Consider the following 17,834-nt stretch of genomic DNA (forward strand, 5'->3'; position numbering starts at 1 on the left):
AGGAAAGGCACAGGAATGGCACGAAAACGAGCGGGAGAGCGATAGTAGTGCTTTCTCGTGTTTTCATATATGAATATTGATCGGTCGGTTTTTCTCATTATTCGTATTCGTTCAAGCACTAGCAAGCAGCCAGTCCACCGGAGGAAAGCAGTTGGCGATGATGACGGTCCGCAAAAGTGCCCCAGCTACTGGTGGCCCATCGCAACCAACTACCGATCAGGAACTGTCGCCATGCAAGTATTTCGCCCCAACTAAAGGGCAACGGAGCAACTAATCCTCTGGCTAACATTCCAGCGTCTGGTTCGTAAGGTTGTGTATTACTTCAAAGTCGAGCTACGCTTACAAAACTCAGCCGTAATGAAGCCAGTGATGCCTACTTGGTCGGTTTGTGGGAGTGGGCGTAAATTACAATAAAAGCAACGGTTCTTTTCAGGACCAATCAATTGTGTTCTAGTGAGAGTTAAACTGAAACTTTCATTTTAAGGTGTGTAGCATATTTTCAACAAGCAACATAATACGTTGTGTGGAAAGAAGTAGCTTGCACACGGAACAAAAATTTAAATTACCCTCTCGCTTTTTCGTGCACTGCTTTTCCATTCCTTTCTACTGTTATTATCAGTATTACCAAAACGAATGTGTTGTTGCATGTGTTTAAGAGAAACGTTGAAGTCGCATGCTTCTATTCAAGCTTTTTGGCAGCCTCCGTGAACTAACTGCATTAAATGATTTTTTTGTGCAGCTCCGTGCTAGTAGCAAACAAAATGGCCCTACCATTGTCTTCTTCGTGAGATTGTGCAGGATTTCAAAGTCGAGCTAAGCTTATAAAATTCAGCCGTAATGGTACCCGAAGAAGCCAGTCTTGTCGTTTTGTTCGAGGCTACAAAACAGTTCGCCAGGCACGTAGCTATCATGCCAAAAATATCCAACGATCCAGCGCATCACCATCAACACCAACGCCGATACCAAAGGTTCTTTTCAGAACCACCATTATTACCATAGAGAATTATTTGAAAATTTCCCATTCAAACGTGATTCTGTTGAATATTATTAGATTTAAATTAACGTCTCGAATTGAAATCACGACGCTCCGGTTATGTGACAGACATTACCCACCCATCTTTTTTTATTGTGACCACGACTAACGGTTTAATATAGACACCCCATTTCAATATTTCTGAAGGAACAGAAGGTCGAGTTTGGAAAGTTTGTAACATTCATTGTACTTAACCAAATTACACAATGTTCGCACTAATGATTCAGAAATATGATCAGGAATCTTCTGTTAGATTTGTAAGTATGTATAATTTACATGAATAAAGAAAAATTGATTTTCAGGAATCAATTATTATCTGTTCTTCCATTGGCCAGTACTACGCGACTTCCTCATGCTAACAATTAATTTCATCGTTAGCCATCTCCCTCACCAAGGCCAACAACGCCAACAAAACCGGTCCTTTTCAGGACCACCATCATTTTTGTAAAGAATAATTTGAAATATTCCTCGCCCAAATCACCTTTTGTCCGAAAATTCCAATGAGTATCAACATATTTGAAGAACGTGTTCCTTATGTATTCTACATCTCTCCGGTTATGTCGCAGACATTACCCACCCATCTTTTTTTTCTATTCGAACTAATAATAATATTACATTTGGTTGTAATGTCAAACTACAACAAACAATGCATATGCATCATTCGACTTTCTGCTTAAATTCTTTAATCGCGTATAAACACCTTATATGGGGTTGACTCGATCGGTAGTTGCCGAAAAAGATGGTTTCATTCCCATCCAGAATTTAAGCTGGTATAAGGTTCCTGTCAGAATCAAATAAAACAAACGATCACAGCTCATTATCGGTTGTTTCATTTAAAACTGTTTGTGGCTGGTTTGACTAGGATTAAATAGTACTTACAGGTGTTGGGATGATTTAAGATGTTTTGATGTATTTATTTTTTTTAAATTTACCCTTGGGTCGTTATAACGCCTCGTACACTATTTTTGGATGTTATAACCTTGAATTTCATGTGCGTCATGATATCCAAAGAAATATTGTGGTTGCAGTTAAAAACTGGAAAATCCAACCAGCCACAATCGTATTTTCTCTGGTTTTGAACAATGGAATCACATCGAAAGTAGTGCGAATTTTTCATATAATGATGCGCTAGAATGCACACTACTCCCGACGTCGTGAATAAGCATTGAACAAGAGAAAAAATTGTTGCTGGTTACATTTTCCGGTTTTTAACTGTAACGATAATATTTTAACTGTGCAAAAGACAGATAGATTAATAAATACACAAATGGTAAAACACACTTCAACATGATACAGAAGAAATAAAGTCAGTAACTGGTAGGTCACGCTAGCCGTTAACCGATAAACTTGCGCATCCTCCGTCCTGAGCTATTTTACCTTCGCATTTCTAACCATAAATCTTTCCATGTATTACCTCTACAAAGGATAGAGAACCGATTGAACGATTCAATGATTGAATATGATGATTGAATCAAGATGAGACTCATCGAGTGGCTCGCAAACCAAAACAATAATATTCCAACCTGATTCACTCACATCCAAACATCATTCTTAGAAAATATTGAGAGAATGAGAGGCTCTCCGACTTAGAATGAACCAGAGTCAATTGAGTGCCGCACAGCTGCTTTCGCGAATGAGCTTTGCGACAAGCTCAGTGTATACTTCCTGGCGTTCACTTCGTGAGACAAACACAGCAATTGGAAGCATGAGATGTATGAGAAGATGAATGCAGTGGAGTGAATTTCGAATGTATTTTTCCCATACATGAATGTGGCACCCCCAAGTACCTTTCGAGTCGAACCAGACCCCTAGAAATTTTACTGTGAAAACCACGTCGTCGTCTGCAAGTTACCTTGACGTGCAGGATTTGTCAAGACATTCATCAATGCCGTTGACATAGAAATTTTATAACATGATGCACAGGGCCCATGTAACTAAATCGTGATGTCGATAAGTCACAATGCAAAAAATGCATGTGCTTTTCCAACAACAAGTTTAGTAAAAAGTTGTTTAAAGTCGTTGAAAGACCATGCTGGTGCAACTTCTCTGAAAGAATGTTGATGGAAACTGAATCAAAAGCCTCCTTAATATCTAAGAACACTGATGCCATCTGCTCTTTGCTAGGTCTACATTTAAATTTCGGTTGAGAGCAACACAATACAATCGTTCGTCCCTTTGCCTTTGCGAAAGCCAAATTATGTATTATGTATGTAAGCCATTTGTTTCGACCCAATTGTCGAGGCGGGATAGGATAATTGCCTCGAACAACTTCCGGATACAGGGCAGCATTGCAATCGGTCGATACGAATTGTGATCGGAGGCTGGTTTTCCTGGTTTTTGGATGGTGATGATCTTCATATGTCTCCAATCGTGTGGGACAATGTTACTCTCAAGAAACTTGTTAAATAAGTTAAACAAGCGTATTTTGGCAGAGTCTAACAGATTCTTCAACAAGTTGAATTTGATTCTGTCTGGCCCTAGAGCTTTATTGTTACATGATAAGAGAGCGAGTGAGAATTCCCCGTCAGTTATCGTCAGGGGACGCGGTGCAGTAGATCTTCTGAGCCAGGCAGAATCCGGACAAACCTTCTTGGCGAAATAGTACAGTGTTCTGAGCCACCATAAACGCTAATCGGAAGTCGGGTTCGCAGTCATAGGTTTGACAATAAAGCACAGCTCATATCAACAAGTTCGACGGGAAGAAGGGAGGGTATGTGTACGATAATTGCTTGTTGAGCCAGCCAGATTGCATGAAAAAAACAATAACAATTACAATAAAAAACAACCAACACGCACGTAACCTCAATACAATTATTTTTATTCCAGACGTTTCTCATTTTGTTCAAGCTGCATGAATTTCTCGGAATACAAATTGTAACGGGTACCTCAGACTTATCCAATAATGATTCAACGAAGCCATTACATTCGGCCACCGATATACCATATGGTGGAATCGACATCGTCAGCACTTCTAGCATAGGTTTGTTTTAGTCTTTATAATATTATTTGTATATGATATCAACGATCAGGGTGGGCTGAAAAACACGAAAATCAAAACATTCAAGGTACCAAGTAGACATGTGTGTCGCTGTGCCACGCCGCTGCCGCCGGTAATTTTTAATATACGCCGAACGGCAGACCGACGGCACGCCGCCGACGCATTTTTCCCACGCCGATAATTCATAAACTCGAAAATTGTTGACTCATAATTTCATCCACTAAACTAGGAACATTGTCTATGGTCCAAATATACGACTTTCACTGATTCGTGATTTATCACATCTTTTTTCATAAAACGCCGGGTTTTTTTTATATAACATGTTACAAAAGTTCTTCAGACTATCACGTTATAATAAAAATTCATTTTCTAATACTAACACAGAGGATAATCATCATTTTGAATATTTTTATTTATACTCTATTTTCTTGAATTTCATTGTAAACCTATTGATAGTTTTTCTGTAATATTTGTTTATTTTTTTTTATCTCGTTTTATCTGTCTTAACTAACTGCGAAGAAATCTAAATTGTTTGTGGGTAGCAAGGGAAAAAAACTAGGAACGTTGTGGAGATAATTATATTTGAATATTTATTGTTTTCAGGAAATGATAAATATGGCCCATGTATGTAAGATCTCGTAAAGCGAGGATATCACGAACAGGAACATAGGGTGGTTTTCTTCTGGCTCGTAAGGAGTCTATTAATTGGGATCTGGCTTCACGATATGCAGTGCAGGACCAAACAACATGTTCATTGTCTTCGTAACCCTCTCCGCAAGCACATTGATTATCTTCTGCGATCCCAATACGGTGGAGATGCGCATTCAACGTATAATGGTTGGACGTGAGCCTAGACATCACACGAATGAAGTTTCGACTTACATCCAACCCTTTGAACCATGCCTTCGTTGATACTTTAGGTATAATTGAGTGCAACCACCGTCCCAAATCTCCATTGTCCCATGATGTTTGCCAACTAGTAAGCGTCCTCTGACGAGAAGCGCTATAAAATTCATTGAAGGCAATAGGTCTTTCATAGATGTCACCGTCCAGTGCCCCTATTTTGGCTAAATTATCCGCTCTCTCATTACCCGGTATAGAGCAATGAGCGGGAATCCACACTAAGGTAATTTGATAAGATTTATTTGTTAATTTAGTTAAGTATTCTCGTATCTTCTTCAAAAAGAACGGAGCGTGATTATAAAGCTTTATAGAGCGTAGTGCTTTAATTTGCTGAGGCTATCTGTGAGGATGAAATAATGGGGAACTGCTGCTAGTTCAGCTGTGTAAACAGAGGCAGGTTCTGCAAGCTTGAAAGAGATCGAGGTGTTATTGTTGAAAATATCGAAGCCAGTGGCCTCATTGATTCGTTACCCATCAGTGTAGAACATTTTATGGCAGTCAATGTGTTGGTATTTACTTATGAATATTTTAGGGATCTCCAGAGAGCGCAAGTTATCCGGGATTCCACGAATTTCCTCTTGCATGGACGTGTCGAAAAATAAAGTGGAATCGGGAGTATCTAGTATATAAACACATGTCATAACATAACTAGAAGGCGTTATTTCTTGTGACATGTGATTGAAATACATTGTCATGAATCTGGTTTGGGATTGAAGCTCGACAAGTCTTTCAAAATTTTCAATTACCAGTAGATTTATAACCTCACATCGTATAAGTAAACGAGAGGAGAGATCCCAGAATCGATCTTTTAAGGGAAGAACTCCCGCTAGTACTTCAAGACTCATCGTATGTGTCGATTGCATGGAACCTAAGGCGATTCGTAAGCAACGATATTGTATTCGTTCCAATTTAATAATGTGAGTGTTCGCAGCTGAACGGAAACAGATGCACCCATATTCCATTACTGAAAGTATTGTTGTTTGATACAATCTTATCATGTCACTTGGATGAGAACCCCACCATAATCTAGTTATTGTTCGCAGAAAATTTATCCTTTGTTGGCATTTCGTTATTAGATACCTAATGTGGCCTCCCCATGTGCCTTTAGAATCGAACCAAATTCCAAGGTATTTTAAAGTCAGGACTTGGGCTATCGTTCTACCAACCAACTGAAGCTGAAGCTGACCTGAATCACGCTTCCTTAAAAAAAAACAACCAACTTTGTTTTCTCCGTAGAGAAATCGATGCCTAGCTTCAAAGCCCAACTTGATAAATTATCGAAACTATCTTGCAGTGGTTGTTGTAAATTTATGGCTTTTGGTCCTGTAACAGAAACCACAGAAACCTTTAGAATCGAACCAAATTCCGAAATATTTAAAGGTCATGACTTGGGCTATCGTTCTACCAACCAACTGAAGCTGAAGCTGAGCTGGATCACGCTTCCTTGAAAAAAAAAACAACCAACTCTGTTTTCTCCGTAGAGAAATCGATGCCTAGCTTCAAAGCCCAACTTGATAAATTATCGAAACTATCTTGCAGTGGTTGTTGTAAATTTATGGCTTTTGGTCCTGTAACAGAAACCACGCTATCAGCAAGTTGACTTAGAGTGCATGGGCTGACAATACAATTATCAATATCATTCACGTAAGACGAAAGTGGCGCCAGACAATCATTCGTTCCCTTTCCCTCCGAAAACCAAACTGGGTATCTGAGAGCAAGCCGTTCGCCTCAACCCAATTGTCGAGACGTCGTAGGATAATTTTTTCTAACAATTTCCTGATGCAGGATAGCATTGCAATCGGTCGATACGAGTTATGGTCGGAGGCTGGTTTTTCAGGTTTTGGAATGGCGATATCTCTCACTTGTCTCCAGTCGTGCGGGACAATGTTCTGCTCAAGAAGCTTATTGAATAATTTTTTTTGTCTTTTTGCTAGGTCAGGCAGATTTTTCACCAAGTTGAATTTAATTCTGTCTGGACCCGGAGCATTATTGTTGCCTGAGAGGAGTGCAATTGAAAATTCCATCATCGTCAAAGGCGAATCTATGGAATCGTTACTTGTGGGAGCATCGCGAATGATTTTCTGCGCAGGAGCAGAATCTGGACAAACTTTCTTGGCAAAATTAAATATCCAGCGATTCGAAAAATCTTCGCTTTCATTAGTTACGTTTCGATTCCTCATTCTTCTAGCTGTGTTCCAAAGAGTACTCATTGATGGTTCTCTTGACAAGCCATCAACGACGCGTCTCCAATAACTAGACTTTTTGGCACGACGGAGACTGTCAAATTTGTTTTGCAAAATCGAATAATTTTCAAAGTTCGCACGTGTTTCCGTTTCCTAATTTCTTTGTAAGCAACTTGTTTAGCTTCATATGCATGCGAGCACTCTTTGTCCCACCAGGGATTTATCACATCTTGATCATTACTGTAAATGTTTACGGCTTTCTCAGTCAATTTAGCTTCAGCAAACAAATTATTTATAAAACTGCCCGACGCACAGAGGCGTAACTAACTTCAAATCCTGGCCAAAATGGAAAAATATATTTTTGTTTATTTGTTCATATCTTCAGCTTAAATTGTTCTTCGAAACATACTCTAACGTTTTGCTTAAAAAGAAAAGCGTTTTCGTTTGATAATTTTTGTATGCAATTATAGTTAACAGCAAGTTTTCGTGCTGATCGGTAGATTTGTGTCAGACGTGTCTAAAATCGAAGTTTGCTCGCGAACAATATTGTCGCAGCGGTGCTATTGCGCGATGCGAGAAAATGCATTCCGCGTGGACTATGAAACTCGATGTCACTCGAGAAAACGTGCTCCAAATCCAGCCAAGCAGAAGACTGGGATGTACCTTTGTAAAGGTCAACAACCTCTCCTTAGCAGAGAGGATCGTAGAAGAACACGACAGCAAACACGAGCTCGTTCTCGAAGGAAAAGTTACGGATAACGATGGAGGATGGCGGTGTGGAGGTGCAAATTTTTTACCTTCCCCAAAAAGACATCACCAACGAACAAGTTTCTACCTTCCTCGCCGAATATGGTGCTCAACGTTCGAGATCTCCTGTGGGATAATCGGTACGGCGCTTTCAAAGGCGTGAAGACCGGTGTTCGTATCGCTCGGATGGTTGTGAATAAGAACATCCCTTCTCTCGTCAATATTCAGGGAGAAGAAACTGCCGTTGCATACAAAGGACAGCGGCAAACATGTATACACTACCACGAAATCGCACACATCGTCATCCCTTGTGTACAAAATAAAAAACTGCTCGTGCAGAAACTCTCAGCAGACCAATCGTACGCAAACGTGACGAAAATGTCCGTACAGCAGAAAAAAACGGTAAAGCCTAACAAGCCCGTGCTGAAACCAGCCGATTTACCCAACCATCAGGGTCAAAGCCCTCAACACAAGATTCGGTGGCACTCGGTCAACATGCTCCAAAGCCCCGAGAACCCATCGAGACACGATCTGCAATTGCACAACAGCAAAACACCATGCCCCCGCGGCTCTAGCTTTCACTCCTCAAAAACCATCAGTGGGTATAACCCCGACCGGGTACGTCGTCACACAGCTCAAAGTTGATGGTAAAGAGGCGGACTGCTCGCAAGCGTCTCAAAACTCGGCATCTAGCCGACGTTCACGAAGACTACCGCCGGGCAAGAAAATGCGGCATGGCGAAGAAGACTTTACCTCCATCACCGAACAAGCACGCGTCCAGATTTCGGATGAGGAAATGTAAAAATGGTGGACTACGTCAGCTGTAATATAGGAACCATAAACGTCAACACGATCACCAACACAACAAAAGTTAACGCTCTCCGCACATTCGTTCGCTCGAAGGATCTCAACATCGTGTTTCTTCAAGAGGTTGAAAACGAACAACTCACTATTCCCGGCTACAAAGTCGCCTGCAACGTTGACCATGCTAAGAGAGGAACAGCAACAGCTATAAAAGAACATATTAAATTCTCACACATGGAGAAGAGCCTAGATGGGAGACTGCCCTCCGTGTAAACAACATAACACTGTGCAATATATATGCCCCATCGGGTACTGCCCAACGTGCCGAACGTAAGCGATTTTTTGATACAACAATCAACTGCTACCTTCGTCACCGCATCGAACACACCATCTTAGCGGGGGATTTTAACTGCGTACTGCGATTATGTGATGCGACGGGGAACAACTCTAGCCCTGCTCTACAAGCCACCGTTCAACAATTGCACCTTCACGATGTTTGGTAGCATCCCCGATCACGCGAGATCGAATATACGTATATTACGCACAACACTTCCTGCCGGCTCGATCGTATGTATGTGAGCGCTGACCTCCGAAATCAACTGAGATCAACAGCGGCCCATGTCTGCTGTTTTTCAGACCATAAAGCCGTCACTGTGAGAATTTGTCTTCCTCTCTCGGACAGACCGCATGGTCGTGTCTTCTGGTCACTCCGTCTTCATCTTCTGACCGCTGAGAACATCAACGAGTTTCAAATACAGTGGCAATACTGAACGCGTCAGCGCCGAAACTTTCCATCGTGGATGGATTGGTGGTTGTCGTGTGCCAAGCCAAAAATAAAATCTTTTTTCCGATGGAAATCAAAAATTGCTTTCGATGATTTCTATCGTGAACAACAGCGGCTAAATGCTCACATACCACGGAACTTCTCTTAGATGTTTATACGGATCTACGAAACTCGTGTGGCGGGAGAACCTCTCTCGACGTATCAGCTAGGAGAACGAGTCAGACGGAAAACATCTATCGAGCACCTAGGGACCGAGAGACACGAAGTCATCGATTATTCAACTACAATTTAGGATCATATGAATATTTCACTGACCTGTACACACGTGGCGAAATGGAAGAAGAAGATGGTCCCTTCCAATGCAACAGACTGATCCATGAGCACGACCCCGCAAATGAAGCCACTATGAACGAAATTACAACGACTGAAATTCTGACCGCAATTCGCACCAGCGCATCCAGAAAATCACCCGGCTCCGACGGTTTGCCAAAAGAATTATACCTACGAACATTCGACGTCATTCACCGCGAACTGAACCTTATTTTAAACGAGGCAATCGGATCAAATTTATCCGCACAATTCATCGATGGTGTGATCGTGTTGGTCAAGAAACGTGGTGCAGGGGAAGCCGCGCGTGCGTACAGGCCAATAAGTTTTATCAACTATGATTACAAAATGTTAATGATCCTTAAGCAGCGCCTCGAAAATGTACTGCAATCGCATAATGTACTAACCGACTCACAAAAGTGCTCCAATTCCGACTAAAACATCTTTCAGGCCACCCTTGCACTGAAAGATAAAATTGCTCAGCTAAAAACAAACAAGCGAAGAGGCAAACTGGTGTCGTTCGATCTCGACCACGCGTTTGATAAGGTGGACCATCAGTTTCTCTTTTGCACCATGCGTGCGCTTGGATTTAATACTGCGCTTGTTGAGTTGCTCTCCCATATAGTAGCAGTTCCTTCGTCACGGTTGCTAATAAATAGACACCTTTCCGTGCCCTTCCCCATTCAGCGATAGGTAAGGCAGGGAGAACCTCTAGCGATGCATCTGTTCATAATTCGGCTTCATCCGTTATTGAAGCGTTTGGAACAGGTGTGTGGAGCAGACGTAATCATTGCATATGCGGACGACATCAGTTCAATTGTTAGCAGGGAAGACCAGCTGAATGAAATGCGGGTTTTATTCAGGCGGTTCGAACGCGTAGCTGGTGCTCGTCTGAATGAAACAAAAACTACAGCTATTGATGTGAGTCTAACGACGAATCCTATAACGGTGCCATGGCTTCAGACGGACAACAGCATTAAAATCCTAGGAGTGATTTTTGCCAACTCGATCCGATCAATGGTCTCATTAAACTGGGACAGTCTTGTCACGTACTTCACACGGCAGGTATAAATGCACTCGTTGCGCACTCTGGCTTTACATCAAAAAGTGACGCTGTTGAACACATTTATTTCGTCTAAATGTGGTACATGGCAGCAAATCTACATCCGACAGCAGCGCACGTAGCAAAGCTAACTGCTACTATGCGCTCCTATCTTTTCCATGGTTCATGCGCAACGGTGCCGATGCAGCAATTGGCGCGCAGTAAAGACGATAGCGGCCTAACTTTGCAACTACCGGCGATGAAATGTAAAGCGCTGCTAATCAATCGCCACTTACAGGAGATCGAATCCATTCCCTATTACTATTCTTTCCTCAGCCAAGAAAATCCCCCTCAGACCAAGCTCTCTTCCCTGTTTGAAAGTTATCCTAGAAAATATTGCAACATTCCCTTTTCAAATCCGCACACACCCTTCCGCCGATATCATTCACCGCTTCTATATTAAACGCACAGACCGAGCCAGAGCTGAAGCTACCAATCCCACAGCAAATTGGACACGGATATGAAGAAATATATCATCTCGAAAGCTGCTACCTAAACAGCGCAGTGCCTTGTATATGTGGGCAAATAAAAAGGTCCCGCACCGGCAACTTTTGCACACCATGAGACGAACGGACAGAGAAAACTGTACACAATGTGGTGAACAAATCGAAACTATACAGCACAAATTCTTTGAATGTCGTAGAGTGGGGAATGCGTACACTCTGTTTCAACAACAACTATTGGCAGTGACTGGCGGACGGCGGCTGTTCGTAAATGAATTTTTGATGCCTTCGCTAGAGCGCTTCGAGGTGGCAACAAGAACAAAGTTTCTGAAACTATTATGTTGCTACATCCCAGTTAAGCTCAGCCGGAAATGAACCGGAATTCTGGCTGGTTCCAGTTCGTATTCCGGCTCCAGTGACACAACCGATTCTAGTTAGAATCGGTTGTTGCACTGGAGCCGGAATACGAACAGGAACCAGCCAGAATTCCAGTTCATTTCCGGCTGAACTTTACTGGGATCTCGTTCATTCAAAACAGTTAAGATGATAGGGTAGATCTGGATATTTTAGCCTTTAATATCCAAGAGACATTAGCTATAAATTAATATAGATATTTGATAACTTATTTTAAACACTGATAAAAAGACAAATAAACGTATTAGATAAAAATTAAAATCAGTGATTTTTTTACACATTTTATTAGCTTGAAAGCCATTATCCCTCTATTTTTCAGATTGCTCAAAAACTAATTACCCAAAGTTAATATATAAATCAAAATTGTGCTTTTCATAGCTAACTCCAGCAACTACAATCAATTGGGGTCAATTTTAGCTTTTCTTTGTCATTTTTCGAGAGCTTTTATAAAAGTGCTCACTTTTTTCAATTTTCCACATATTCGTTAGTAAAAAAGTACATTGTCGGGCAATGTCGGGTAAATCTGTTAAAAGGAGAAAAAACATTCCCAATTAATCCTATTCGATTTTTTACAGCTGTTTGAAAATGTCGTGTTTTTTGCTCAAATTTAAGAGACTACAACTAAAAAAATTAGTATTGGGGCTATTTAAAGGATCTTATATGAAAAGAATAATTTGAGACGGCGCCGGTGGTTGAGCGGTAAGCGTGATCGCCACTCATTCCAGTTGGCCTGGGCTCAATTCCAGCCAAGGTCATTGAGATTTTCCTGAGGTGAAAAAATCTGTGGTGACGTCTTCCTTCAGAAGGGAAGTAAAGTCGTTGGTCCCCGGTCCATGAGTTGATGGATCGATATCTAGTCCAGAAGTGAAGTCACCCCTTTGGCGTCGGCAAAGAAGAAGTAGTATCCAACTTCTATACTTACTATCAAATATCCTCCTCCCGTGATACTTGTGGAGTGCGCAGTAGTATATACGGCCTCTAGCAAAAGCAAGTATCGGACTAACCATTCCTTCACTTTCCTCTCGCGATCTACGTTAGGGCCTGGCCGGCGCCGGTATTGATCAATAAACAATTTAGGATTACCAGGAGTTACACATTGAAAGATGTTTCGCTACATATTTTCAAGGGGTTATTTTATCGATTTCTTCCAAAATTCGGCGAACCTATTCCCATTCGTGCGATAGTTTATGTTAAAAGGACATCATAAATTAATTGGTATACTTAAGGTTTTATATGTTGCATTGCAGAGAAAATTCGTAAATTTTCAGCTTTTTCCTACACAATATTATTTTCTTAAGCAACTTTCCCTAATAAGATTGTGAAAATTATAAATTATTTGAAGTGACGGAAGGTTATCGTAAAATTTCGTGAAAAAGGAAATTCCAGGAATGATGAGGATTTCGAGAGTTTTTTATTTGTTCTTTGGCATTAGGATTAGAAATAATAATTTAGATTAAAGATGCTACTGGGAAGTCATTTTTAGAAAAAATTGACATCGAAGTAAAGTTTGAATTATGCACGCATGCACTTCAGAGGTAGCGTGATATCAAGAGCTGAAATTTCAGTGGTTAGTTTTCAGCAGCATTGGAAATTTGTGTATACGCTATTGAGAGTATGAACTTCAAACCCATTCAAAAATTTGTTTTTCGATTTCTTTGACTCAACACATCTATAACTCATTTATGAAAATTCAGTTTTCCCTACACAATGCATTGATTGAAGAATTTAGATATGTTTTTAACGGAGTATTAGCGATAATTCGTTTGTATGTCTATTTTATTGGTCATTTTCCGCTTTTCCATTAATTGGTTTAGCCTGTGAGATTTCTTGCACTGGTATTGTCCTACGCTAATTTGAGCGATTCTCTGAGTCTTGCCACTATCCCATGTAGTATGTGTTATCAAAAACATCGCGAAGCATTGATATAATACCTGAAGAAAGCGATAAGAGTTATAAGAAATGTATCATCACACTGTTAGGTGGATTAAAAGCGTTTTTTCTATTGCGTCGAACTACGCCAACTGCCCCATTTTTGGTGGTTTGTTTGTTAAAAAATTACTTTAACGGTTTCGTTCGAAATATGGCGAGCCTTCTCCCATTCGTTCATTTATTTGGGTAGTTTATGTTGAAAAAGTGTCCTAAATTAATGGGTACGCTTAAGGGGGTGGACTGTTTTAAGAGACAAAAAGAGGCTCGTGTTCGTGATATACTCGTACACACGTTTGGAAAGTTAAAATAAAAATTTTCGTTGAAAAATTTCACAAAATGGTGAAGTTAAGAAATATATCGTTACTGGAAAAGTACAGCTGGTAGTTCTGGTTAATATCATTGAATCAATACGGATTTCCGATTTACGTAAGTAAATCTTCCGTTTGATTTTCTGTATGCGTTTTTCCGCGGTCTTCTAGAAATAACCTATTTTTGGTATGAATTGTTGATACTAAAGTTCCACAGAAATGGTTAAAATGTTTGTTAGAACCTTAGAATTATATATGTTTTGATGTACAAAAACTAAATGTGTCAAGTATTTTTAACACAAGATTGTGGCTGAACAATATTTTCCCACAGACAAAGTTATTTTGGAAAAGGTCCAGGGCCTGAAATCTATCTCGAGCCAAAAACAATTTTTTTCGATTCCTTAGAACGATAGAAAGCGACAACATTTTGTTTTATCGCAAAAGGGAACTCTTTTAAATAGAAAACCGTTGAAAATTTCATAAAAATCGATACAAAATTGCATATTAAAAACGCTTTTAATCCACCTAACAGTGTGATGAGACATTTCTTATAACTATTATCACTCTCTTCGGATATTATATCGTTTGAGATCATTTAGAACTTGTTGCTTCGCGATGTTTTTGATAACACATACTACATGGGATAGTGGCAGGACTCAGAGAATCGCTCAAATCAGCATAGGACAACTTCAGTACTAGAAATCTCAAACCAAATCAATGGGAAAGCGAAAAAATGGCTCATAAAATAGACATACAAACGAATTATTGCTAATGCTCTGTTAATAAAATATCTAAATTCCTCAATCAATGCATTGTGGTTGGAAAACTGAATTTTCCTAAAGGGGTTATATATTGTACTGAGCCAAAAAAATCGAGATTTTTTTTGAATCGATTTGAAGTTTATACTTTACTCAATTTTCCAACGCGACTGAGTACTAAGAAATCAACGCTTTTTCTTGAAAAGGGCTATTCTATCAGTGACACCATTCAAAGAAAATCAACAGTGAATATTTCCAGTCTTGGTTTTATTTTCTATTTAAGAACTATTGTGTTTTTTACATCCTAGATTGCATGATTCAGTGATCGAAACCCAAAACTTCATAAAGTATTTGAAATTGTTAAATTAAAATCTGTTTTTGCTATTGAAATTGACAAAACGATAGTATCGCCCCTTTGGTGATTGTTTACTTTTTCGGTCCCACCTATCAGCATTGAAGTATCGCTTTTACGTTTTTTTACAATAACTACCGTTTTACACCACCGATTTCGTCCGGGTTTTTTCAATAGCGATCATTGTTACTATTTACAGCTGATAATCCTAAAAATATACGAAAAAACAGTTTCACCTCTAAACTGCTAGCAAAAAAAGTATCGCTCTGTTTGTTTGCATGGAGCGCGGTGGGCGAAACTTTAAACAACAAACAAAAATACAGTTTCGCCCGTTGTATTTTTGCTGTAGGTTAAGAAAGCTAGGGTGACCATTAGGGTGGGGCAAAATGATCGTTTTTTCAGCACAGCACTTTTTTGGTTCCATTTGGGGTCCCAAACAACTGTGCAAAATTTGGGGTCGATTGGATTTGACCCGGCGTAGCGCATTGCGTTTGAAATTTGTATGGAAATTAGTATGGGAAAACCTACTTTTTTGCATTTTCAATTTTACAGACTACAATTCTTTCTGCAGTATACCAGCAATTAGATAGAAGTGTAGTCCAGGATATGCTGAACAACTTTGCAGAAGGATGCATGGTGCTAGAATGTCTCTACAACAAGTTATAGCTGTTCAAAGTTCGATAGATCGAATTAATTGCGAAAAATCATTTTTTTGCCAACACTGAGGGTGTACCAATGACATTTCATATAACATACCCAAATAACATCATATACATTAGATTTACCACATTGGTATGTTTGAATGAATTAATCATAAGCCTTAGCTCAATTTCATGGACATAGGTAGTTTCGCAATAGGGCGTAGTGAGGGGAGAGGGAGGGAGACTTTTAAATATGGAAATATCAACTGAAATAACTGAAATCTTATTGAATTGAAATGTTCAGATGAATTATTTTACAGCATTTACACAATCCACAAGAGCCCCAGTTCAACAGCAATTTTTACTTCAGGTGATCGAACAACATCGAAAAGAGCATCCTATCAAATCATAGTGCGTATTAAACTGAAATATAATCAATGCATTCCTCTGACATATCAACTCGACATCAGTTGATTCAGTCTACAACTTTACTTCAATTGATATAGTCAATGTCAACTCAATGCAGAGGGATACAGTATGTTTCGTTTCATCGTTATTATTATGCATAGGACATAGTGCAAATGTTTTAAAATAATACATCTTAACATTTGAACTCGACAAGATTTCAGATATTTCAGTTCGAATTTCTATATGTTGAAGCCCCCCCCCCCCTCTCCCCTCACTACGCCCTATTGCGAAACTAGCTGCGCCCATGAAATTGAGCGAAGGCTTTTGAATAATTCATCCAAACATACCAATATGGTAAATCTAAAGTATATGATGTTATTTTGATATACTATATGAAAAGTCATTGGTACACCCGCAGTGTTGGCAAAAAAAATGATTTTTGGCAATTAATTCGATCTATCGAACTTTGTTGTATCTAACTTGTTGTAGAGACATTCTAGCACCATGCATCCTTCTGCAAAGTTGTTCAGCATATCCTGGACTACACTCCTATCTAATTGTTGGTATACTGCAGGAAGAATTGTAGTCTGTAAAATTGAAAATGCAAAAAAGTAAGTTTTCCCATACTAATTTCCATACAAATTTCAAACGCAATGCGCTACGCCGGGTCAAATCCAATCGACCCCAAATTTTGCACAATTGTTTGGGACCCCAAATGGAACCAAAAAAGTGCTGTGCTCGGTTGATGAGGTTATGATTACGTTTTTCCATATAACAATGCCCCACCCTAGTGACCATACGTCCTGGTTTCCCACTGGTTTTTCACTGACTATCCTGGTGTTCTGGGAAGTCAAGGAAAACGCCTGATTTGTCCTGGTTTTTGTCCTGTAAGCCTAAAATATTTTTCTTTACTGAGTCTTCGCTTTATTTTCTCTGGTTCAGATTGCCTTTATGATCGATCGCAACCATAATTGCAACGTAAATTCACCCTCAAGCAAAATACGACAAACAAAGTTTTAAATATTCGAATCCCTCAATTGTACCATCAGATGTCTTTTTTATTCTCTCGACTTTCTTCTCTTACGTGGAAAATGAAAAGATAAAGCATGAGGCGTTTGTACGTATCATGTGAATGACCTGTACTACCGTGATAAGCAGATAGTATAGAAAATCGATAGTAAATGGGACTCTTATGCGTATCACGGCATCACGTTTTCAAGGAAATTTGGCAGCCGAACAAATCGAAACTAGAGCTTCTTCTCGGCTTAAATTGCCTTTCAATCCAGGATCCAAAGAATTCCTTTTGACGCCCCTGAGAATACAAATAGAAGACGTTTTGGTGACTTTGCTTTTACTTGGGTTCTCTTTCAAGTGGCATTTTTTCGTCTTACTGGAAATCCGCGAATATTTTTCCAATGCATGAAAAGGGAAATGACGAAACATCAATAACTATAGTGGAAAAATTTCATTGAGTGCTTTCTCTAGCTGTTGATTATGGAACCACTTCAGTGTCAATGTTAGCAGTACCTAATCTACGATTGACATGGCTTCACTGGACGCTGAACAGCGATTATCCTGCCGAGTCTAGCATCCTACATAATCGGGAGTATGGAAGGTCGCGCTCAAACTGATATTATTTACACCAACCAATCCGCTAGTTTTCATATAACAATTGATAAACTGGAGGTATTTCTAATCAA

At 39.7% G+C, this 17,834-nt stretch overlaps 1 protein-coding gene across 1 annotated transcript in view; it reads left to right on the forward strand.

Annotated features, from left to right (window-relative positions):
* The window catches only part of LOC131680308 (calcineurin-binding protein cabin-1-like), a 1,393,806-nt gene that overhangs the window by 332,676 nt on the left and 1,043,296 nt on the right, over positions 1 to 17,834 (forward strand). The window contains exon 4 of the mRNA XM_058961029.1: positions 3,860 to 4,013. Within this exon, the coding sequence (XP_058817012.1) occupies positions 3,860 to 4,013 (154 nt within the window). The remainder of the gene's footprint in view (positions 1 to 3,859; positions 4,014 to 17,834) is intronic.

The sequence above is a fragment of the Topomyia yanbarensis genome, chromosome 2 (genome assembly GCF_030247195.1).
Source record: "Topomyia yanbarensis strain Yona2022 chromosome 2, ASM3024719v1, whole genome shotgun sequence".
NCBI lineage: Eukaryota > Metazoa > Arthropoda > Insecta > Diptera > Culicidae > Topomyia > Topomyia yanbarensis.